The 26,032-nt window shown below is 43.1% G+C and overlaps 1 protein-coding gene across 1 annotated transcript in view; it reads left to right on the forward strand.

Annotated features, from left to right (window-relative positions):
- Positions 1-456: 456 nt before the first annotated feature.
- The window catches only part of LOC311233958 (uncharacterized protein), a 65,968-nt gene continuing 40,392 nt past the window's right edge, over positions 457-26,032 (forward strand). Inside the window, exon 1 of the mRNA XM_084321021.1 lies at positions 457-562. Coding sequence (XP_084177147.1) covers positions 548-562 — 15 coding nt within the window. The 5' untranslated portion in view covers positions 457-547. The remainder of the gene's footprint in view (positions 563-26,032) is intronic.

Here is a 26,032-nt window from a genome sequence, read left to right on the forward strand (position 1 = left end):
ATGTCATGTATGTCATATATGTCCTGATGAATTGAAAATGGGGGACCCTGATGTAAACAAGACGAAAGTCTTTCTCTGGTCTGCATCCCCTTAACAATTGTGTGTATTGAGCTGTACTGTATTGTACCCATTCTGCAATCTGTTAATAAAGTTTTCAATCAATCAATCAATCTGGACCTGACTTGACAGCACCCCCCCCCCCCCCCACTTTAACCTGAATCTTCCTACCCGACAAAAAACTCCTCACCCAATTAAAAACCCTCCCTCCTATCCCCAAAGATTTCAGAATCCCGGAAGTGTTACGGTGGTCTATACCACTAGGAGGCTGACGTGAATGGCTTTGGCGTCAGTGGCCAATCAGATCACGGAACCCGAACGCGGAACTGCAACTCCGTTGGTAAAAGACTAAAGAAGAGGCAGCCGGCGTCGCCGTCGGCCATTATTACACCCATTGAAGAAGAAGACTACACGCGGTCCTCCTGCTGCTGCTCCTCGGTCCTGGTCGTGTCTCTAGTGGGACTGACGTCTGAGCCCCGTCCTCCTGCTGATGGAGGCTCGTCAGGTAGTGACTGAAATGTGTTTTCTAGCTGCATGTCTTCAGTGTTTGAGGGGAGTTCTCCTCTTACTGTGTTGTTAGCAGCGTCCACAGCTGCTTCTTATCACTCGTGGTGGTTGATGTTGGCCTAGTTAGCATAGCCAGCCATTAGCTCTCTCTCGTTTCAACTGCTCCTGTTTATCAGGGGATGCTGTTTGTTTTCGGTCTTGCTCCACGTTCATTCCAATAGTTACTATTATGTGGTATATCTCGGTAGTTTCCCCCTCTGTATCTGGGGCTAGTGTTCCCTTAGCTGCTGTTAGCTTAGCTTGTTGGAGTCGACTAGATGGCCTCTATTGTTGTCTCACCTTTGGTGTCCATGGTATTGTCGGCTCATTCTCTTCCAAATTAAATGTCTTCGTCTCGAGTACGACTATTATCTGTAGATGTCCACAGCAGTCTTTACAGGGGGACATATCCGCGGGGTGATGCAATAGGGTAAATCTGCAGTGCCGCAGATGTTGTATTTGCAGAATGGGTACAATACAGTACAGCTCAATAAATACACACAATTGTTAAGGGGATGCAGACCAGAGAAAGACTTTCGTCTTGTTTACATCAGGGTCCCCCATTTTCAATTCATCATAACATATATGACACACATGACATACAGATAGACAGTACTGCTACATCTATACATTTATGACGTACCAGATACATTGGGGGAGGTGGGGTTGGGTAGGTGGGGTGGGGTTGAGTGGCTGGGGGGGGGGGGGGGGGGGGGGTTGGATAGGAGGGGAGGGTGGGTGGGGGACACTGTACAACTGTACAAGCAAAACTGTACATTGGAATATTGACAAAGCCATACTTGGTCATTTACTGTACATTGGAGGGGGTTGGGTTAGGACATTTACAGTGGCCAGTTTCGAATTGCAGTCTCCCGTAGGTGTTCTTTGAGAGTGGTTTTGAAAGTGGGTAGTGATTCACATTCCTTTACAGCTTTGGGTAGGGCGTTCCACATTGATGTGGCATAATTGCGAAACGTGTTTAGTCTAGGGATGCACGATATTGATTTTTTGACACGGATACCGATAACTTTATGCTCCTCAAGCCGATAACCGATATCGATAACCGATATTTATTGTATTATAATATTTTTTTTAAATGTATATATATATCTCCTATATTTTTTTTGATCAATTTTTTTTATTTTTTTTTTTAGTATTTATAAGCTCTGACGTCATCGGTACTGCTATCGGTACTCGAGAAATTATGGAGTTTTTTTTGAGGAATTTAAACGTTGCAAACTAATCTTGTTGGCCGTTTTCTATATCTCTCCTGCCTCGGTGTCTCTGCCTGCGCGAGCAGCGGGCTGTGCTCACACACACACTCACTCACACACACACACACACGGGTGCTGCCGAGTACAGACAGCTCTGCTCTCATCATGGCGGACAGAACGAAATTCAAAAGTCTGGGTCTATTTTTACTAAAGTCGATGCTGACAACGCTCGTTGCCACAAGTGCAACAAGACATTTGCCAGTAATGTATAAGCGCTGGTACTTGTCAATGTGGCTGGCGGGGATCTAACGTTATTAGCCTGAGCTCCGAGTAGAGTAATGGCTGACAATCCGGAGGTAAATAAACGAACGAGAGCTTCTGATTGGTGGTAAGAAGAAGAGGTGGGTGCAAGCGGTGGGACGTAATTGGCAGAACGACTGTCTGCCTCCGAATGTAACGTGACTACGTCACAGCCAAGAAAGGGAGCGCTGGATTTGTGAAAAACTCCCTGTTCCTAAACCACACGCTATCAATCGTACCACAGTACTGGCAAAACGGGAGGAGGCTATAATAAAAACAAGCGCCCTTCATCCAAATCCACCCACACCGGATTTCTTTTAACCAAAAAATGTATTATATATTATCGGAGCTATCAATAACGTTATCGGGTTTCTCGGGATGACGTCATAATTGCTGATATCGGCCCGATAATTATCGTGCATCCCTAGTTTAGTCCCTTGTTTGAGCCGAATCTGGGTTTAACATGATTTGTGGAGCTCCCTCTGGTGTTGTGATCGTGGTATTCACTGACCTTTGGGAAGTATTTTGACATGTACATGGGTACCTTGTAGGGATGGGTACCGAATTCGGTACTTTTGAGGTACCGAACCGAAACACGTCGGACGTCGTCGGTACTACCGAGTATCGATTCAAGTGAGATACCAAAAAAAACAACAAAGCAGTCGGAGCAATGGCAAGCCGAAAACGGTCGAAATTGTTGTTATTTGAAGTTTGGATTATTTTTTTCACGACTGAGGTAGGTAAATAAAAAATTGAGACTAAAGTACCGAAAAAAGTTACTGTTGGGTACCGGTATCGATTCACAGGTACCGGTACCGTATCGGTTCAAATGTGAAAGGTACCCACCCCTAGTACCTTGGTCGTGTAGTGTATCTTGTAGGGGTGGGACAATACATCGATCCAGATCGATATATCGATCTATTATCAATTATCAAATAGGATCGATGCAACGTAAAAAGATCGATTCATATTGCGATACTCTTATTTTGAAAATCCCCTCGTGAGCATATCCGCCCGGCTGGCTGCAACAACAACAGTAGCTCAGCGCAGCTCAGCGTGTGTAGACGTTAGACAACATTGCTTCAGAGTCCGCCTATTTTGCCCGAAATAAGTGCCTGTTGTTTTTTTCCCCCACAAGGGGTCAAATGCATCTAACATGCTTTCCATCCTCGCCATTCCTTTATGCCTACGTCGCGTTAAATACCGAAATTAATGTTGCGTTAGCGTGAGCTAACTAAGCTAAGCTGATAGAGAGAGCAGCAGAGGTCCACTAGGGACTGGGAAGGAGGGGGGGTTACTGCATTCTCGAGATAGCCCCACTAACAGGATCTGGTCGGTACTGCACCTTCCGACTCCCAATATGCCTTTTCCAGCCAAAATACAGCGCTGTGATAGGATATTAATATCAGAAAAAAAAGAAACAAACCAAAAACAGTGAACAGGAGGTCTATTTGTATTAAAAACAATAGATTGTTTTTCATTTAAATGTCTGGAAGAGATCAAAAATAAAAATGTCATGATATTTCCATTGCCTTTTTTTGTTGTTGATTTAAATGTTACTGATTGTGTTAAATGGGCATATAATATCGTCTCATATAGATCGCAGGCACCTGAATCGAATCGTATCGTATCGTGGCAGACTTTGTGATATCGGAAAATATCGTATCGTTGTCCAAAGAATCGATATCATATCGTGATGAAACTGGTGATTCCCACCCCTAGTATCTTGTAGACCAGGCCCATTGCAAGTTGCTGTACTCTGTCGTAGGGCTGGGCGATATGGAAAAAAATCATATCGCGATAACGATATGATAATTTTATTTTATTTCTCGATATCGATAATTATCGAATTGTTATAAGTATAATTTTTTTTTTTTTTTTTTTACAGATGTATGTTTATTTTGCAGCAATTCTTTGTCATTGCCGCCATCTTTAGTGTTACATCCCCTCACACTCCAGTTCTCAGGCTGCAGCTGGTTTAAAAGCTAAAGTAAACCGGCTTCTCTGCTGGCTGTGGCTCCAGAGGAGTTGAACAGTTCTGGCTCTGCTAGTTTATTTTCGATCTTTTGGCGCTTTTTTGGTGGACAAACCACCGCACATGTGCACTGTGACTCGTGACTGGAGTCTAGTTCTGCTAGCACACATAGCCTACTGTGTACAGACGGTTTCAAAATGTATTTTAAATTAGAAAGCAAACAAAATAAATGGACAAGAGAAAAATAAATCTGAATTTGGTCAGTATTGTCATTTGGACAAGCAAAGCCATTACTTTAAGTTGCAGGCAAGAAAGACAAGTCTGTCCACTGTCTCTGGTTTTAAAACTGCCCTGTTGCAGGTAAAAAAAAAAAAAAAAAAAAAAACGATTTTTCGATTTTTTTTAAATTTCGATATTCGATATCGATTATTAAAATATATCGCGATATTTATCGTTATCGTTATATCGCCCAGCCCTACTCTGTCGTCTACTCTAAGCCATCCTAGGTTGTCAAAGTGGGCAGGGGTGAGGCGGGTTCTAGGAGTAAGGTCAAGCAGTAGTCTGACCAGTTTGTTTTGTGATGTTTGTAATTTAGTTTTTAGCGCCTTTGAGGTGCTTTGGTACCATGAGGTGCAAGCATAGTCGTAGTACCCTTGAATGAGTGCTCCTGCCAGAGTCTTCAGGGTATTCTTGTTTACCAGAGAGGAGATCCGGTACAAGAATCGAGTTCGTTGGTTGACTTTTTTTATTACATTGGATGCCATTTTGTCACAGGAAAGATTTTCCTCTAGCATGGAACCTAGGTATGTAATTTCATCTTTCCTTGTGACAATATTGTCACTCACTGTAACTGAGAAGTAGGGCTGTCTTAAATACTTCGAAGCTTCGTTCGATGGCACAAGCTTCGAACATTAAAAAAAAATCGATTTTTTTTTTTTTTTAATTTTTTTTTTTATGTTTTTTTTTACTTCGGTGTGTGTGTGTGCATGGGGCCATTGGGTGGGGCCGGGGGACAAATACACTGGAGGAAAGGAACCCAGCTCAGCACTGCCCAAATTATATCATCACTATTGCCTGTTTGAAGGATATCATCCTCAAACACATATACACCACCTACACGCCTATTCTCAGTCCTTGCCCCACAATGGTGGAATGAACTACCCACCCCAGTTAGGACAGCCGAATCCCGTCCAATCTTTCGCCGTCGATTAAAGACTCACTTCTTCAACCATTATCTGAAATAAAATTTAAAAAATAAAATAAAAAATATAACCCTAACTGTAACTGAGGGGTTACAAAACCCTGACTGTATTAAAGATTGTGATAGATTAAACCACTGCTAGTTATGTACTTTAATTACTGGCCAGACAGTACATCAAATATAGATGGTGAACACCCACAAGAACACGGCATTGACACAGAAATACTATTGGAGGGTAATTTATTATTATTAGGCAACGTTAGGTTACAGAATGAGAATTAGGGTCGCGCTTGTATGGCGAAGAATATTCGTAAAGTCAGTCAAGAGCATAAGTCACTAAGAATAGCAGGAATCCTACGATGGGTCTAAGCTGACGCCACCTGTTGTATAGTAGCAATTATATAGGGCAACACCGGTACCAACTGGAGACAATGGGTTCCCTCCGGGGTGTAAGGCCTGGAGGGTAGAGGAATGTTCGGGTACTCCGTCTGATTCAATGAGGAATAAAGAGACTCCAGGTACAGGAGTCGGTTCTTGTAAACTCCCTTGATCAGCAGCAAAAGCAATAATTGTAATCCAAAATGCTCGACAGCATTGATGACAGCTAGCCAGCCCCGTCCACGAGGCAGGCCCAAGTTGTAATCCTCACGAGGTTGAATCCCAAAGAAAATCAACGATGCTCTTCTCCGGTGGTCACGTCCCAAATCAATATAATCCAACCAGGAATGGTTCTGCAATCGCCGACGTCGATTCTCCTGTGTACATGTCCAACGGTTCTCCGCCTAGGACTCCTCGGTGTGGGCAACGTATTTAGGCCACACAGCCTGGTTAAGTGCACTAGCTAAAGACACGACGAACTGATGGGTAATGCTACACACGAAAGAACTGTGGTCGCACGATATACAATAAATGATCGACTATTTACTTCACATTAGATTAAGTCGAACTCAATGTTACTTCATTAAACTCTGACACTTTAACATTCTATTCGCACGCGGTTCTCAATGCTCTGTTTAGACGCAAGGTTGCTCACTTCACTGTATCACCGAACTTGATGAAACAGCTACTTAGACGACTGATGAACTACTGCTGTTTACACCTGCGCCAATATATATACTTAAGTGAATATCTAGTCCCAACCGCAGTCCTTGTCTCGTATTACTACGCTGACTCTGGGCATGTTCTGACATGCCTGCAGTTGTCTTTGAACTTGCCGTTGGGGGCTTGCGCGCTGGCGCCTGGGGGCGCTGTCCAATAGGAGAGCGAATATTACTCTGGTCTGAACGCAGGTAAAGGGATATTCCGTGTATATATATAAATAATATACAAAGTATATCAAACGATAAATACATATTCTCAGTTTAATCTGGCCCTTCACAACAGCCGCCTCCTAATTAGTCCGCACCTAATTAGTTAAAGGAAGACAGATTAATAGTCCAGTCAACTGCTCAATGTCTGTTGTGGGGAGTAGGGCAATCTACAAAGTCAGTGGGTCATGATCGTCATCAGGGGAGTCAGGGAGCCTCGGCAACTCTATCAGCCTCGCCACGGGTCGGGTGTGACGGTGAGGCCGGTCGGCCATCCTGGGTATACTGGGCTGTGCTCGCCACTGGCGACAGTCTGGTCGAGTCCGCTGGAAGCGACGTACTGCTTCTCTTCCGTTCAGTATCCAATAGCGACGTCGGATCTCAGCGAAGACTCTCTCTGCCCCAGCGTGGTGCACATCCTCGTCGTATTTCTTTATGATGAGCTCAGTGACCTTGTGTCGGCTGTTGAGGACTATAGGAAACTTGACGTCATCCGTTAAGTCCGGGGCCCGTCTCAGACGACCACCCACCCTGATGAGGCCATGGGTGTCGCGCTCGGGGGCCAAGTGGAGCAGTCTGCTGTCTGACGGGATTGGCTTTGTTCCCTGCAGGCAGTCTAGCTCGTCGGGGAACGAGTCTCTTTGGGCTCGCTGTAGCAGAAGGAGTTCTGCCTCTTCGTAGTTAGCTGCGTTAATGTCGGTAGTGGGGGGAACCTCAGGGTGGTGCCACAGGAATGTCTTTAGCTGCGCACTCTCAAAGGTGAGGCAGTCGTCTATGTTAGGGTCAGTGGGGACTGGGGTGTGCGTCAACCCACAGAACATAGATTTCTTGATCTCTGCCTCCTCTTGACTAGCCTCCCGAGGGGTGGGGGTAGGCCACTCTTCCTCCGGGAGCTTGAGGAACTCAGGACCGTCACTGTAGATATTGTGACGTGTGAGGTCATCTAGGGACATCCCCCGTGTGATGACATCGGCTGGGTTCTGTTTCGTGTCCACGTACCTCCAGCACGCTGATCCTACTAGGTCTTGAATCTCTGTGATTCTGACTCCCACGAAGACCTTGTATCTACAAGAATCGGACTGGATCCATGCGAGTACGGTCATGGAGTCTGACCACAAGATTGTTCTTTGCACCGGGATGGTGAGTTCACGTTGGATTAACGTGGCGAGTTGCGCGCCTACCTAGGCCTGCCACGATAACACATTTTGCTGGGCGATTAATTGCCCCCGAAAATATCGCGATAAGCGATATTATTGCGACCGGTTAGAGAATTTTTTTTTGGAGAAATTTATTTCCCAAAACTTTTATTTTGAAGCCCACCGCTCCGTCTTTTCCTGTGTTTTAGACTTTTATTTTGAAGCCCACCGACCGGACCGGAAGTATTGTTGTGATTATCAGGTACTTTGGGTACCAGAAAAGTCACGTGAAACACTGCAGACCACTGATTGGTCAGAATAGAGACGCGTCTCTAGGATTTCATAATCATTATGTTTGCAGCAGGCACAAGTGCAATAAACAAAGGATACAGTCACTGTGTATTCTGCCTCATTTATTGATTAAACAAAACCGACATCAACACAATTTGCCACCGAGCGGAGAGTTTAGTCTCGCAAAAAGATCGCTGACTTGTTAAGGCTTGTTGTTAGGTTAGGTGCTAATGTTGTGCTAGCGTTTTAGCATGGCTATCGTACATAGCGTGATCAATATAACTCGCTATTGATTGTTTGTATGAGTAACGTTAATGCTAGTAGAATAGACACAACGTGAGGTAATCACCATCCATTTTAAACCGGTTATTACCTAATGCTAACGTTAGCAAATAGACGCGACTGGTAACGTTACAGCTTGTTAGCCTAATGTTAACGTTAGCATAGACAGCCTAGCTAACGTTAACGCTTGTAGAATAGACACAATGAGAGGTAACGTTAGCGTTAGCAGAATAGACACAACGAGGGTCTCGTTAATGTTGTTATTGATTGATTGATTGAAAACTGTGTTTACTCTGTTTGTATGAGTAACGTTAATGCTAGTAGAATAGACACAATGAGGGGTAACGTTAGCCCCACGGAGCTCCTGTGCTGTGCTCTGTAGTAAAGCCAGCGGCCCGCCTCCCAACACGGACAGTGACTGACAAGGGGCACTGGGTCCGCCTCATTAAAACAAACGCGCAAATAGCAATTAATCGCGCCCGTCAAAATCATTGCATTCATTTTAATTATCGCGGCAATTAATCGATTTATTGCTTATCGCGGCAGGCCTACGCCTACCAGAGCTGCGCAGAGCTCTAGACGCGGGATCGATTGTTGCTTGCGGGGGGGCTATCCTTGAGCGAGCCAGGATGAAGGCTGTGTGTATTTCTCCTCCCTCCTCTCGGGCCCGCAAGTAAGCCACCGAACCGTAGGCCACTTCTGAGGCGTCGCTGAAGACGTGCAGGTCCATCTGGCACGTCTCCAGCCGCACTGTGGGTGGGAAGTAGCTTCGGCGTATGTTCACATTTTGGAGCGAGTTGAGTTCTCTCTCCCACTCTCTCCAGGTGGAAGCTAGGTGATCGGGTATGGGGTCGTCCCAGCCCTGTTCCTTGTCCCACAGCTCTCGTACAATCATTTTCGCCCGGGTGGTGTAAGGTAGGATACACCCCAGCGGGTCGTATTGCCTTGCGAGTGTTCTGTATACGCTCCGTCTGGTGGTCGGTAGAGGGGTCGACCTTCCCTGCTCCGTGGTCAGGGGTGTGTATTTGTAATGGAGCGAGTCTGTTTTGAAGCGCCGTCGCACTTGCTGCATCTTTTCTTTAAGCGGCACTCAGCTGCCATGTGGCTGCGCGCCCAGCGGAAGCAGCGGCGGTTGGCTTTGATCCACTGACTCACCTCGTCAGCGGTCAGCTTCTTGAAAGTGTCACATTGAGACAGCCAATGTTCCTTTTCACAGTACTGGCATACAATCTTCCACTTCCCCTTGGTCTGGGGGGTGCTGTGGTTCTTGTGCTGCGGCACTGACTCGGCCTGGTGCATAACAGTCACTGACCGGCGATTATCGTTGGACCTCCGAGGTCCATCTCTTGGGCTAGATCCACTCCACACGAATGTGTCCAGTCGTAGGCTGCTAACTTCCCTTGCGAGGAAAGCGGCCAGGTCTAGGAGGGATGGCTCGGGGCCGTTGGGATCACGGTGGTCTCTCTGCCGCCGAAAACGCTCTTGGCGGGCTGGAGGGAGCTTCTCCAGTATTCGCTCCACATTTGAATTGGCATACAGTTCATATCTCCCCTTCTCCTTTTGGGACCCCAGCATCCCTACTAGGGATTGTACCTTGATAGAGAGGTCATCCAGTGCTTTATTGTCTTTGGCTGGGGGGAGGCGGTCGATATCCCGTATTTCTTGGATCACGTAATCCCATATGCGTCCATAACGCTGGTCGAGGGCCACTAGAGCCGCGGAGTATGGGGTGCTTGAGTTGGAATATGCCAGCGCTATGTTATGCGCTCTGGGCACCTTGAGATGCTTGAGGAGGATGGCATATTTGTACGACTCGTCGGGGACGTCGGACATCATAGTCTCCAAACACATGCGTAATTCCGTGTACTGTGCTCTGTCCTTGCGCGTAAAGTCTGGTAACGTCGGTGTGCCAAGGTACGATGCCATGGATGGCTGGTACATTGGTGAGCGTAGGGGAAGAGGCCTCCTGGGCGAGTCTCCCCAGCCTGCTCCTGAACATTGGTAAAACCAAGGAGCTGATCGTGGATTATAGGAGAGGACAGCAGGAGACACACACACCACTGATGATTAACGGGGCTACCGTGGACAGGGTGAGCAGCTTCAAGTACCTGGGGGTCCACATCTCAGAGGATCTGACATGGTCAACACACATAGACACAGTAGTAAAGAAAGCGAAGCAGCGCCTCTACCACCTGAGACAGTTAAGGAAGTTCAGAGTATCGGGGAAGATACTCCAGTCCTTCTACTCAGGAGCTGTAGAGAGCATCTTGACCGGAAACATCACTGCCTGGTATGGGAATAGCACGGCACAGGACAAGAAGGCCCTACAGAGAGTGGTGCGCTCAGCCGAGCGTACCACGGGTATTGCGCTACCTCCCCTGCAGGCTCTATACAACAAGAGGTGCAAATCCAGAGCCTGCAGGATAATGAAAGACCCCCACCACCCCAATAACAGCCTGTTCCAGCTGCTGAGGTCAGGCAGATGCCTGCGTACCCCAGCTACTAGGACGGAGAGGCTTAGGCTAAGCTTCTTCCCTCAGGCCATCAGAGCCTTGAACGATGAACATTGAGAGACACAGAAACGGAACTATTCACACACAAGCACACACAAGCACATACACGACACGCACGCTGAGCACGCTCACACACTAGCAGCCACTTTAACACTCATGCCGCACATACGCACACTTATGGCCAGAGGAAAGGCCACTTTAAATTAGTATAACATCAGGAACAGTGTATTGCACTACTAAAGCTACCTAGCAGGCCTGTACACTGCGATGATATGATCGCAAATTGCCCCCTAATTTGGTCCGTGCGAGTTTAAAATAATATCTGGGGGCAAGCTTGCGAGTGGTAATTTCAACCCTTCATTCGCATTTCACTCCTAAATTAATCCATACAAATTGTAGTAAAACATTAGCCTACAACCAGGGCTGTACAGTGCAATATAATGTTGCGGTTGTAATTTCATTAGACAGACCAGCGCGGACCTTTAACTCTTTCAGTGCCACTCACGAGATTTCTCGTGTTTTTTTATAGGTGGTTGCTAGCCACTCACGAGATTTCTCGGATTTTATTTATTTTTTTTGCGATCTGAAAAATGATTGCATCACCCGAGCCTACCCGAGTATTGCCGAGCTGCGCCGGTGATCACTGTGGAAAAAAGCGCCCCCTGTCGTCTCCCAGATGACATAAGTGATTTTGGAATGGACTCAATGAAAATGAATGGGGAAAAAAATCCGGTACTCCACATTTTCCAGTTCACTGATCCAGCCGGGGTTACTAGAGTTCATTCTGGAGCCTCAGATCCCCGCGGATCATGGAGATCCACTGTGTCGCGTTGGATCCATACACGTATCGATTTTTTCGAATGGTGATCAGGAATTGGAATATACCAGTTGGATACCATCTGATGTCAGGTAAGGACTCTATGTTATCAGTGGTAGGATAATCAGAGTAAGTTTGATGAAGTTATAAGCTGTTTTGTGAAATGTCTTTCGGTTTCAATGTAAAACTCCGAGAGGAAATCAACGAGGCAATTATCCGCGCGCGGCCGTAATGTGCGTGCGTGCACGTATAATATTGATCATCTAGCGTTTATTTGAAAACGATTCATAAAAAGGCTGACGAATATCAACGTTGTGGAATATTCCACTAAAAGACGATTTTCATAGAATGCTCCAGAATGAGCTGTTTTTTATATCAAAACGGGGGCTTTTCTAACTGCTCTGAAACGGCAACGACGCGATAAAAAAACAATCTGCCTTCACAGCACTGTCTGGAAAATAGTCTTTGATAATGCGATGGGCAGATTAGACACATAGCCATAATTTAAAACATAGATTAGGCGATATTAACGTTAACATTGGCGCGGATGGTGGCATTCAAGCGGTAAAATGGAAAACCAGGCGTGGCACTGAAAGAGTTAATAACATGCAATTTAATTGACACGAGCAATGAGCTAACGGTAGCTTCTAACCAAGGTTACCATTAGGATTATGCTAAGCTAACTAGCGATCTCTGCTAACCCTGGAAAACGGTCAAAGCGGACTCCACAAGACTAGTTCCATTCGTGAGGAAAGGGGGTGGGTTATATTATATATATATATATACAACGCTTGACAACAGAAGTTTAAACATAACTTCATATTTATTGGTTATTCATTTCTGTATATCATTGAATTGCCATCTCCGTGTGTCTCCATCTCTTCCTGTTTACATTCGAGAGTGACGTCATCACCTACGGCAGCTTAGACTATCAAAACGCGAAGGGTCTCTCTCTCTCTCTCTCTCTCCCTCTCTCTCCCTCCCTCTCTCTCTCTCCCTCTCTCTCCCTCCCTCCCTCTCCCTCCCTCTCTCCCTCTCTCTCTCTCTCTCCCTCTCTCTCTCTCTCTCTCTCTACATTCAATAATTTAAAGTAGCCAAATGTTACACACAGTATAAATACTAACTGGATAGTTGATGATATAAACATTTAATTTCATTATCTGAAATATTCTAAAATCATTAAGTCTGTGTGATTATTATTTTCTCACAGTAGTGTGTGTTACTGTATATATATATATATATGTGTGTGTGTGTGTGTGTTTGGCTAAAGTGGATAGAAAACACAGTACTGTGTAAAAGGCACCCAAGAGTTTTTATATAAATTGTCTTAGATGTAAATAATAATTTTTATTAGTGTGTCAGTAGACTACTCTTAGTACATTTTCATTAAATTATTTTTTAAAGCATCTTCATGGTTTAATAATGCAAACATATGTTGCAGGGACTTATTATAATCATCATATTGGCGTGACTGTATGCATCAAAGGGTTAAATCAAGCATTTTTAAGTGCTTTAGAGGAAATGTCAAAATATTGCGATATCATTTAGAGGCCATATCGCCCAGCCCTACTATAATGGTAAAATAGTTATTTAAAAATTTGCCCCTAAAAAATATTGTTTGCCCCTAAATTTCTCATTTAGGGGCAAGTGTGCCCCTAGTGAAAAAGCTTAGCGTACAGCCCTGCCTAGCATGTCCTATATGCTCTGTAAATACTATGTACAGATACCGAGATGGCACACCATGTACCTGTTTATTGCACTGTTGTTTTTTACTGGATTCTATTAATATGTTGTACCACTGTATTTTTATTGGATTCTATTATATGTTGTACCACTGTATTGCACATCGTCGCGGGCAAGACCAGCCGCATTTCATTGTATACCTGTATGCCGTGACAATTAAAACTCTTGACTTGACTTGACTTGACGTGTGGTCGTGAGTTAGTACTTGGTGGGTACCAGAGGCCGGGTCCCCAGGTGCTGTTCCTCGGTGCTGACTGTACGTCAAACCCACCCGTGAGTTGGGTCGGGGGTTTGTAGTGCAGTGACTCGGGGCTGAAGTCGGGGCTGGGGTTTTGAACAAACTTAATGTCATAGTAGGGCTGGGCGATAAAACGATAACGATAACTATCGCGATAAATTATTTCCTCGAAATAAACATGAAACGTGGTCGCAAAGTTTCGATATATCGATTTTCCAAGCTTGGCTCCGTTCCAATAGTATCTCCTCCGTTCAGCCTCGGCTCAACACACTCACTAACAACAACCAGCGTTACGTGATGACGTACTTACGCACAACAGCTAACAACCAATCAGTGAAGGAGATGGCCGAGACCCGGAAGGAGGTAGGACTCACTCAACAAGGCTTGCTAGGCTAATTAGCTTCCACGGCATTGTTTTATATATTTACGTGCCGAGTATGTGTGTGTTTTGAATTCTGAGGCCACGTTTATGGTAGTGTGGGATATACAGTGGACGCCGTTTCAATATATTGTGGCGGAAGAGAGTATTTTAGTGTCATATTTAGCACATTGTCATGGAATACTCCGCTTAGAACCAACAGGCTGGCTAGGTTAACTAGCTTGCACGTCGCTGTTTTTATATATTTACGTGCCGAGTATGTGTGTGTTTTGAATTCTGAGGCCACGTTTATGGTAGTGTGGGATATACAGTGGACCTCGTTTCAATATATTGTGGCGGAAGAGAGTATTTTAGTGTCATATTTATTGTCATGAGATACTCCGCTTGTCGGCTAACGTGCGCAGACTGATGACGACATCAACTCGACTTGAGACATTCGCAGCAGCATAAGAAGTTAATTAAACTTGACGGACATTATATCGACGATAATTATCGATATCGAATTATATGAAAATAATTTTATAATTTTATCGCGATAACGTTTTTGGTCATATCGCCCAGCCCTATGTCATAGCTTGTATTTGATGATATTCTTCTTTGTTATTTACTTGAATGGTTTGATCATTGATTGGTGGAGTAATATGGGGTTCTGATAAACTAAAATTATTTGTTAAAATAACATAAGCTAACATATATTTTTACATTTATGCAAATGAATATGCAATATGTATAACTTGAATAAGTAATAAATACAGAAACACCATGTTTAACAATATGTAAATGTATAGCTACATTTATTTTACATTAACATGTATACAGTCTTTGGCCCTTTGAGGGCAACCATAATGCTGATGTGGCCCTCTGTGAAAATGAGTTTGACACCCCTGCCTTAAGGAATCAAATAAGTCTGCCATGGCTACATGCTAACGTTGTTTTGAAAACCTGGCAGCGATAAGGGAATCGAAAGTCACGGGAGGCACGCGGTTCCAGGCATCGGACAATTAGGAACCGGTTCCCAATGGGTTGGGTATAGGTGGGGGGGGGGGTTGGGTAGGTGGGGGAAAACTGTACATTGGAGGTGGTTGGGTGGGGGGGGGGGGGGGAACTACATTGGAGGCAGGTGAGGGTATAAAAGTCTGTTTTTTTTTCTAGCTCTGGTTTAATTAACCTATATAGTATTACTTTAAGCATTCATTATTCTTCATTGAAAATTAACCAAAGATGTCTTTCAGTGAAAATGTAAGTACCTATTTCGCTATTTTGGACATTAGGTCCTATTTTCCGTATGTTACTTTATGTTTCTAGTGTCCTATATTATATGTTACTTTGTTTCTCGCATGCGCAGTAGTGCACCGCACAGTACAGGCCCCGACGCACAGTACAGGCCCCGGGCTGTGGCACTGCAGATTTATCCTACTCGGGTAATGTCCAATTATGGGGCTAGGCGGCTAAGCTAGTGATGGCTACGCCAAGTTAAACTAGGCTGATTGATTGAAAACTTTAATTAACAGATTGCAGAATGGGTGCAGTACAGCTCAATACACACAATTGTTAAGGGGTTGCAGACCAGAGAAAGACTTTCGTCTTGTTTACATCAGGGTCCCCCATTTTCAATTCATAATAACATTTATGACATACAACAAACAGATATACAGATATAAAAATCGAATCGAATCATGACACTTATGACATACATAGGGATGGGAATTGATAAGATTTTATCTATACGGTTCCATTATCGATTCTGCTTATCGATACGATTCTTTATCGATTCCCTTATCGATTCCTGATAAATTGTGTTGGGTGGAAAAAAAAGAGTACAGGTGTATTAGTGTTAATAACTTACTTTTATTTCTTAAATAATCTAAATAAATAATGAACAGAACATACAGCATATTAACATTAACATAACATATTAACACAACATTTTAAATAACCTAAGAACAAAACGAAAAAAAAATAGGTAATAACATTTGAACATGTTAAATCACACAGTGCTCCTTTTTTAAAAAGGGTATAAGATGGAACCAAAAATAAAATGGGCAAATAAAATTAACAATTATTCTGCAAAAAAATAAGCATGTCCGCTTTCTCTGGGAGGATTCTTGATCTTTCTGGGCTAATGGTGTCTCCAGCCGTGGAGAACACCCTCTCAGACGGGGTGGAAGACGCCTGAACACAGATTTGACAGCAGGGGCAGAGTGTCTCTCTTTTGCCACCACCAGAGAGCAGCGTCACCTGATATGGGGATGGAAGGCAGGCATTTGTACAGCTGGACTTCTTGATCCACTCTCTCTGTGGTGGACAGGGTGTGCTGTTGTACTGTTGTCTGCAGCTCTCTGTCCTCCTCTGCAAACAGTTCCGCCAAGGCTGTCTTGTATTGCTTTACGGGTGGAGTCTGAAATTAAATGGACCATAACCAAATGATTTAGTTTGAAGTTTAATATTTTAATCCATGCCATCTATGATCATCACAATGAGCTAAGCTTACATAGTCGTCTTCTTCTTCTTTCTCCTCCTCTTCTTCCTCATCAGTGTGTCTGTCTCTTGCTCTGATAGCTTGATAAGAAATTCACCATTTAAGTACCACAGAGCCAGAGCCCAGAGAGGAAAGGTACCACAATAGAAATGTGCTACAATCAAAGGGATTGTCAAATTCAAATACCTCTTCTGTGACTGCGGCTGCCTCTGTAGTATTTGCTGCCACTGCTGCTTCCCTCACCCTGTCCCAGATGGCATCCCTATCCATTTTGGATTTAAACCTGGGGTCCATCACTGTGGACTCCTCCAGGAAGGTCTGGACATTGTCATCCTTAAAGGAAAACGCCAACATTTTGGGAAATTCGCTTATTTGCCATCTTCCCTGGAGTTAGACAAGAAGATACATACCCTTTTCTTCTCTGTGCGTGCATTAGGCTTAGGGAACAGCCGCTCCATTAGCGTAGCTTAGCTTAATCACTGGAAGTGGGTCAGACTTGTACCCTGACGTTCCCTACAGTCACGAAATACTGTTTAAAGTTTAAAATGGAGGACATGTATAACACAAAATTAGAGGGGGGAAATGTGACTGAATGTGAATATCCTTTAGTATCTGTGATTATTCGTCATATTCGTGATGAATGAATAAATGTCAGTCACTGTACCTTGTAGCCAGGGACCGAAACTAAAGCCTGCCGCCCGCCAGGGGCGCTCAGTTTTTACCTTTGGCGCTTGACACTTAGAGGGCTGCCCGCCGTGTGGCGTGTAGACGTGTAGTTCATAACGATACTCTTATTTTGATTGTGCGAGTACCGATTATAGCCTCTCCCGTCTTTTTTTCTCCGCCGCGAGATCGTTAAAAAACTACAAGTCCCACATTGCACTCAAGTCAATGGTCCAATCACAGTAGAGTGACGTGACTGGTTTCATGAGAAAGAAAGCAAATGACCAATTGGAAGCTCTCATTTGGCTTGTTTACTTCCTGAAACGCCACCATTGCGATATGCGGGCAGTCTGCTCTAGTTTAGATCGGACCTCCATGAGCTACCGTTACTGTTTAAACAATGACCCAGTCCAGCGTTTCCGTTAGCCGGTAATTACCGGTATTTTACCGGCAATCTGTTTAAGTCCGACATATTTTATCTCTCCGGTCTTAATGTCCGGTGAAAATAATTCCCTGAGTCTAAGCACAATTTGATTATTTGAATTGTATTAAAATAGGCTAAAATTAAATAGCCTATGCGATGAACGAAACGATCATTACATTTGTTTCCTCGTTGCTTCTAATAATGACAACGACGTTGTCGGCGAGAGCTTAGTGCTGGGTGTGCGGACTTTTCTGAAGCTGTAGAGCCGCAGTACCAGCAGTACAATGCAATATTCCAGCAGTACTCCAATTCAGCCATTTTCAGCCAATGTTGGGTGGGGGGCGCTGTTGTGCGGTTCCCAGAAAAGAGCCAATAACAGCTGAACAGCTTCTCTGCAGCGCCATACTCTTTGCAAATAAGTCGTTGCGAGGTGGAGAGAGTCGTCACGCAAACCCACGATAATGTTGCCGTCTCTCTGCTTTCTCAGTTCTTCGCTTGATATAATTAATACAAATGTCCAATATAACGGAATTCGTTAGCTCATAAAAATGTGATTAACAGACTGCTGTTTAGTGTCGGACCGACTGCGTATCGGTCTATTTTATTTCAAGTCAGCAGCAGCACGGAGTATCGAGGGACTTATTTTATTTGGAATATATTAATGACTGTATACGTGAAGTTGAACATTATGATATGTGTGACGTGTCTGATACAACGAGGTGAAGCGATGTCGACTCGAGATTCATTTGGGGGTGCGTGTGACAGAGCTGCTGCAGCGGGAGCTTGATGCTGGTAGCGTATCGCACTAACTTGAGAGGCGAGAGATAGTAATTTGATTCTGCAAATCAATTTCTCATTCTTCGCTTGATGTAATTAATACACATGTCCAATTATAACGGAATTCGTTAGCTCATAAAAATGTGATTATAATAGACTGCTGTTTAAAACTCTGACCGGAATATCTCGAATATGTCCGGTGATAGAAATCTTGCAGGACACTCAGACCGGCACGAATATGTTCTAACGGAAACGCTGACCCAGTCAACTATTCACTTTTAGTTTAATACATGACGAGGCATTGTCTAACGGTATCTAGCTGGCTAGCTACTGATAGCTGCTGATATCAACAAATGCTCCAGCAATAGTCGACTCGAGTGCATACTACCTCCGTTCCCTCGTTAGCTAGCTCACGTTAGCTAGCTCCCGTTAGATCTATCTGTCCCAGTAAACTAAATTGTCTTAACGTTATCTACCGGGCTAGCAGTAGCTACAGATAGCTCCTGATATCAATGTCTTATAACATTGATTGAATGCGTATTCTAGCTGAGGGCATGTTGAATGTGATTTGACAAAAGAACCGTAACGTTATACCAATAGGGTCCAGCTGCATCGCCGGAGAATCCTTGCATGCTGAATGTAGGGTCTAGCTGAATATAGGGTCTAGCTGCAGGGCCGGAGAATCCTTGCTGGAGGCTACTCAAGTATACACACAGACAGTGGAGCTGTTTGCAGATAGCGAGCATTTTGACTTATTGCGTGGTGGCGATGTCTCGCAGATAATACAACTACAAGTATGATTATATAATATATTTTATTTAAAAAAAAAATTTATATACAATTTTTTTTTTTTTAATCAAACAAAATTTGGCAGGTAAGAAATATGCTTGGCGGGTAGATTCTTCCCATCTACCCGCCACTGGCCGGTGAGTCAAAAAGTTAATTTCGCTCCCTGCTTGTAGCGTTTGGAGAGATCGTTCCAAATCAACTCCTTGATGCTCCTCACGAATGTGGAGTCCTCCACCTGGACTGTAAAATGTTACTGCAACTCCTGGAGGATGGGAAGAATCTGGCCACAGGTTGGACTTTTGTCACTGCACAAACTCCTCTGCCTTCCTGAAGTCCTCATTGTCCATTTTGTTCAGTCTGCAATATAAATAATTATATTGCTTAAACAAACTAAAACAATCCTTCTGATTACTTTACTAATCCATCAAGTTTTAAATAAGCCATATTGAATTATTCACATAATCTCCCGCCCCCTTACCTGTCCTTCTCCATCGACTTTCTTAGCCGTGGGTCCATAGCTGCAGCTTGGATGGCGGGGAACTGCTTGAAGAATCTATCGATCATTAAAAAGAGAGAATTAATGATGTAATGCACTGTTACTGTGAGGTAGTGGTCCTGACTAAAACTTGTCCATCCATCAGCCGTGATGGCTGTCTTAGTTACATCTTTTAGCTCCGAAATCAAATTGCCCTTCTCAACGTTAGACCATGCAGGGATCAGGCGGTTGGTTAACACTTTGAGTGTCACGGAGCGAGAAATCTCGTTTTTAACCTTTTTTTTTTTTTTTTTTTTTATATTATTAGCGATTTCCATTCATATTTCATCAATCTAGCCTCCCGTTACCACTGAAACTCTCTCTGAGCTCCATTGGGAAAATACTGCCCCCTATCGTCTCCCTGTGGTACTGCACCCCATTTAGATGGCAGGCCGAGAGTGTCTAAAGTGAACTTGATTGATCCATGTTGGGAGACTACACAATTCTTTGTGTGTGATATCTAGTTATTATGTTGAGTCAAAATACGTTTGTTGGACAGCCGTCTGGTGGTCATCGGTGTTCGTAATCTTACATTTAAATTAAATGTTTGCTCATGCATATCTTTGGACACCTCTAGCTGATAAACCAATCAGGATACAGAAACGGGATTTCGGGACCCCAAAATTGTCAAATTGTCAGCGTGTTTGTTTATTATTATTATCCATGCAAACTTCTCTGGTCAATATATCACCCATACTACATAAAGCATTTACTGACGATCACGCAATTATAAACAACCCCCCCCCCCCCCCCCGTTCATCCGCGCATGATCAGTCATAACGTTTAGGATCATGTACAGTTGAAATGTTTAATATAGCGTGTATCGCCAACAAACAGTATTTGATAATCTATATATGCGTTTATCTCACCTAGGAATTACTGCAGAAAACGATAAAAACATATTTATATTCTAGACTGTATTTTCGTATGAATATATGAATGAAAAAGTAAAACGTTCCTACATCCTGAACGATAGATAATCGCTGTTGAATGGGCCATAGTAATGTCAATTTAGCAATACAATTAAAAAAAAGTTATAGCCCTGCAAAGAAGGTGAACATATCCTAGGCTTACAGTGCTGGCAGAGGGTAGAGCCATATGAAATCCGTTTTATTTTTTTCCAAATTCCATTTTATTTTTTTCCAAATTCCGTTTTTTCCGTTTTAATATTTCAGAATCAGAGTAAGACACACACATACACACTCCTCTCACTCACACACAGCGATCAGAGTAAGACACACACACATACACACTCCTCTCACTCACACACAGCGATCAGAGTAAGACACACACACATTCACACTCCTCTCTCTCACACACAGCGATCAGAGTAAGACACACACACATTCACACTCCTCTCACTCACACACAGCGATCAGAGTAAGACACACACACATACACAAATTACACAGTACACACCTCTCACTCACACAGCGATCAGAGTAAGACACACACACAAATTACACAGTACACACACTCCTCTCACTCACACAGCGATCAGAGTAAGACACACACACATACACACACACACGGACTCCTCTCACACACAGCAAACAAAAGTTATTTAAAGTACACTTCCACTTTAATTTGTATTATTTAATTTATTTATCTTATGAGTGATTGCTGTATTGTTCTTCAAATACATTTTCATTTAAAGTGGCTTAAAGATCCAAATTCAAATGTTTCATGAGTCATTATTTTAATTTGCTATGGGATCATCATGTTATGATGTTGTTGTTTGGTCCTGACAAGAGTCTCAAAGTCTGGGGTGATGGTAGACAAGCAACTCTGAGGTCATGCTCAATGTCCAATCTGTTCCTCTGCTCTGTCTTCAGCTGAACCAGAGCTGAGAAGCCACTTTCACAAAGATAGGTAATTAAAATTTTTTTTTTTTTTTTTTGTTGTTGTTTACATTGGTTTTCGATTAGTCGACTAATCGAAAAAATAATCGGCAGATTAGTCGACTACCAAATTAGTCATTAGTTGCAGCCCTACAACTAACACAATCGACCGATACCGATTCCGATATTTGTGGCAACAATTTCTTTTAAATATTTTTTAAATATATATATATATTTTTTTTATGAAACTACTGTATATTTGTGTTACAAATTGTGCTCACCGATATGAACATAGGCCTCTTTACTTACTTAAAAAAAGGAAACATCAAGAAATAGCACTATCTCTCCCAGTATGTTCTGTAGGGCTGCATCTAGATACTAGTTCTCCCAGCATGGTCTACCCTGCTGGGCTGCAGCGAGATACTATTGTCTCAACCAATGAAATTTTGATTGACAGTCGATTCTGCCAATTACGTCACACACCGCTTGCACCCGCCTCTGCTGTTACCACCAATCGGCAAGCCGTATACATTTTTTACTTCGGCTTTTGTCCGCCATTGATTTTGAGTTGACGAGAGCTTTTCTACAATAACAACAATGGCGGCGCGGCTGACGTTTAGCTTTTAGCTCCGCAGGATGACTTAAATGAGGCATAATGATTTTACTGCAACTAATGTTATAATAAAACAAAGCATTTCTATACATGTGTCTGATTGAAAACGTTATTAACAGATTGCAGAATGGGTAAACCTCAGGGCTCTGTGAGCAACGGAAGGAACTGAGCTAGTATGAACGCCTGCTACGTTCGGGTAAATAATATGCTGATGTTATTGAACACGTGTAACACTAACTATATAACGTTAATGCCACAAAACGAATGCCTTGTTAATCATAAGTAGTAACTTTGATGCAGTAGCTTGTGTGTGTGTGGGGGGGAATGGGGACAGCGTTGTGCAGGTCGCAAGTGAACTTTTTTTTGTCTTGACGCTACACAAATTGATGGATATTTATCGGCTACTGCCATCGGCCGATTGCAGTCAACAAGGCACTTATCGGCCGATACCCGACCGATACATCGGTGCACCCCTAGTTTAAACTTTACAGCACTGACAAAGTTGAACAAAGTGCTGTACAAGTCCCACAACATTTTTTTTTATAGTTGATTCCTTCCGTGATCGCGGATTCCATATGGCTCTAGCAGAGGGTGGTATAAGATGCTCAAATTACATGGCAGGGAATGTGTTAAGGGCATGCCGTGTTCATAAATGCTTTAGCATGTTGCTCGTATTTCCCCCCTTCGATGAAATAGACATTTTGCAAATGCTGCAACTTGCACTGTTTTCATCAACTTTGGTAAAGTGCAGCCACGCTTTCGAACGTCTTTTTCTGCCAGCCATGGTGGCTTCGGTCCCAAACAAACTGGCGTTACGTCATACGTCGGAAACACATGGTATCGATACAGGAATCGAAAGTCACGGAGGCATGCGATTCCAGGAATCTGACAATTAGGAACCGGCTCCCAACGGGAACCGGTTCGCGATTCCCATCCCTATACATGACATATACAGATATACACTACCGTTACATTTGTGACATACAAGATATGCAAATATACAGTACTGTTAAACAGATCTTAACAGTAAATATATACATATGAGGGGGAGGGAACATTAGGAGGGGGTGCATGGTAACGGTTCACAAAATCGACGGTTCGGTTCGTATCACGGTTTTGGGCTAACTGTTTTCGGTTTGGTTCGATATACGTTGTTTTTTATTAAAAGAAAAATTTAACACTCCAAAAATTTAAACATGCTGCTCATTTATAAAAAAAATAAAAAAGGTTTACAGTGGTTTGCCTTAAATAATGTCTGGCACACAAAGATCGAACTGACTGAAAAATATAGGGTACATTTGTCAAAGTATTAACTTAGTGCAAACAAACAATATGCTCAGCCAGCACTAGACTTTCCTTTCTTTAAAATAAACACAAAAAAACAATGTCAACAATGTTTAAATTCCCTGATTGTCAGTTCTTAACACTTTGGGTGCCATGGGTTAAATTCATTATATACCATAGGTTGCCGGCTCTATTTGTCTATGGAGAAGTACCCCTTCTTTGCATGGCTATAACTTTTTAAATTCTATTGCTACATTGCCATTATTAGGGCCCATTCAAAGTCCTATATGTATTGTTCATTGTGTAGCAACGTTAAACTTTTTCTTTCACATATTCATAGAAAAGTATGGTCTAATGTATAAGTATGTTTTCATCTCTTTCTGCAGCTTTCTCCAGAACGTGATATATAGCCCCAAATGCATTATATTGATGATGAAATACAGTTTGATGGCAATCGGGGCGATATAAAACATTTCAATTGGACGTACTTCTAGAATGATCTACGTATGATCTGATGATGACCGGATGGGCGGGGGATCGTTTATAATTCCGTGGGCAGCGTTATATCATTCATCTAGTGTGGGTGATATGTTCATCATAACAGTTTATATGGAATACGATCAAAAATAACGCTGAATCTTACCGTATCCTCCTCGCGCCGTTGGGCGATGAGCGTGGAACAGTCATTTACCTATTATGGTATGTAGAAATATCGGGTCCATTTCCAGCTTGTATAATAGTATATATGTCCAAATCATGTTGTTTATCGAGTTATTGGCAATCGATCGCTATGTATTGTGTCGAGATCGAGTCCCATGAGCCAAACAGAGTGCCCGGAAGTAATATGGTCGACCAGCACAACCTCCATAGCACTTCCTGTTTGCCGATTGCGCCGATCGGCCACCAGATGGCGCTCCTGAACCGCCAGAGAGCTCAGTGGGTCCTCCTGGTGGATCTCAGGCCAGCGGAGGGGAAATATGAATCCGATCGCAGATTTTTGAAATATTGATATAAGGACGCTGTACAGCGTCCTCCGGCAACTTGAGCATGGCCGGGAATGACGCTGTAAAGCGTTTTCCGGCAGTCAAAGTGTTAATGGAACGATTAGTTCTCTGCTTGAAATTAAAGTGCAGTATTTAAAATACAATGAAAGGAATATGGCTGGATTTCTTATCGAAAGGAAAAGTGTCACTGTTATTTAAAATAAATAAACGAACACACACACTGCAGGGCTGTACGCTAAGCTTTTTCACTAGGGGCACACTTGCCCCTAAATGAGATTTAGGGGCAAAGAATATTTTTTAGGGGCAAATTTTTAAATAACTATTTTACCATTATAGTAGGGCTGGGCGATATGGCCTCTAAATGATATCGTGATATTTTTTGGCCATATCACGATACACGATATATATCGCAATATTTTGACATTTCCTCTAAAGCACTTAAAAATGCTTGATTTAACCCTTTGATGCATACAGTCACGCCAATATGATGATTATAATAAGTCCCTGCAACATATGTTTGCATTATTAAACCATGAAGATGCTTTAAAAAATAATTTAATGAAAATGTACTAAGAGTAGTCTACTGACAACACTAATACAAAATGTATTTACATCTAAGACCATTTATATAAAAACTTTTGGTTGCCTTTTTTTTGCACAGTACTGTGTTTTCTATCCACTTTAGCCAAACACACACACACACACTAGGGATGCCCCGATCACGTTTTTTGCCACCGATACCGATCACCGATCGCCGTGAGCCATATCGGCCGATACCGATTGTTTTTGATTAAAAAGAAATTAAAAATTATTTTATATAACGTTTTTTTTTATTTATTTTTTTATAAAATATATATATTATATAATTAGACTTGTACTTGTATTATCTGCGAGACATCGCCACCACGTTTAAGTCAAAATGCTCGCTATCTGCAAACAGCTCCACTGTCTGTGTGTACTCTAGTAGCCTCCAGCTCCAAAAAGGATTCTCCGGCGCTGCAGCGGGACCCTATTGGTAACGTTATGGTTCTTTGGTCATTTCACATTCAGCAAGCCCTCAGCTCGAATACGCATTAAATCAATGTTATAAGACATTGATATCAAGAGCTATCTGTAGCTACTGCTAGCCGGCTAGATGACGTTAAGACAGAACTTTAGTTCAATGGGACATTTCGTTTTGAACAGTAAACTAACGTCAGCTAACGCAAGCTAACGCAAGCTAACGGAGGTATGAACATGGACTACTAGACTTTCTGGATCATTTGTTGATATCAGGAGCTATCGGTAGCTAGCCGGCTAAATACCGTTAGACAATGCCTACTAAACGTGAATAGTTGACTGGGTAATTTTGTTTAAACAGTAACGATAGCTAGGTAGCTAACGTTAGCGCAGGTCGAATGCACTACAGACTCGAGCAGAGGAGCCGCGTCCTCTTTGTTTACAAACTCTACACGGGGGCGGGCGGGGCTAGGGAGGAGGAGCAGCGGCAGTTTGCAGGTTGTGTGTGTCTGAGACGGACAGCGAGTGAGAGCTTCGCTTGATCGGTTTCCGCTATCGGCGAATATGACTCATTATCGGAATTCACAGATTGCATATTTATACTGAGTATCGGCCGATAACGATC

The sequence above is a fragment of the Notolepis coatsorum genome (genome assembly GCF_963971535.1).
Source record: "Notolepis coatsorum genome assembly, chromosome: 9".
Taxonomy (NCBI): Eukaryota; Metazoa; Chordata; class Actinopteri; order Aulopiformes; family Paralepididae; genus Notolepis; species Notolepis coatsorum.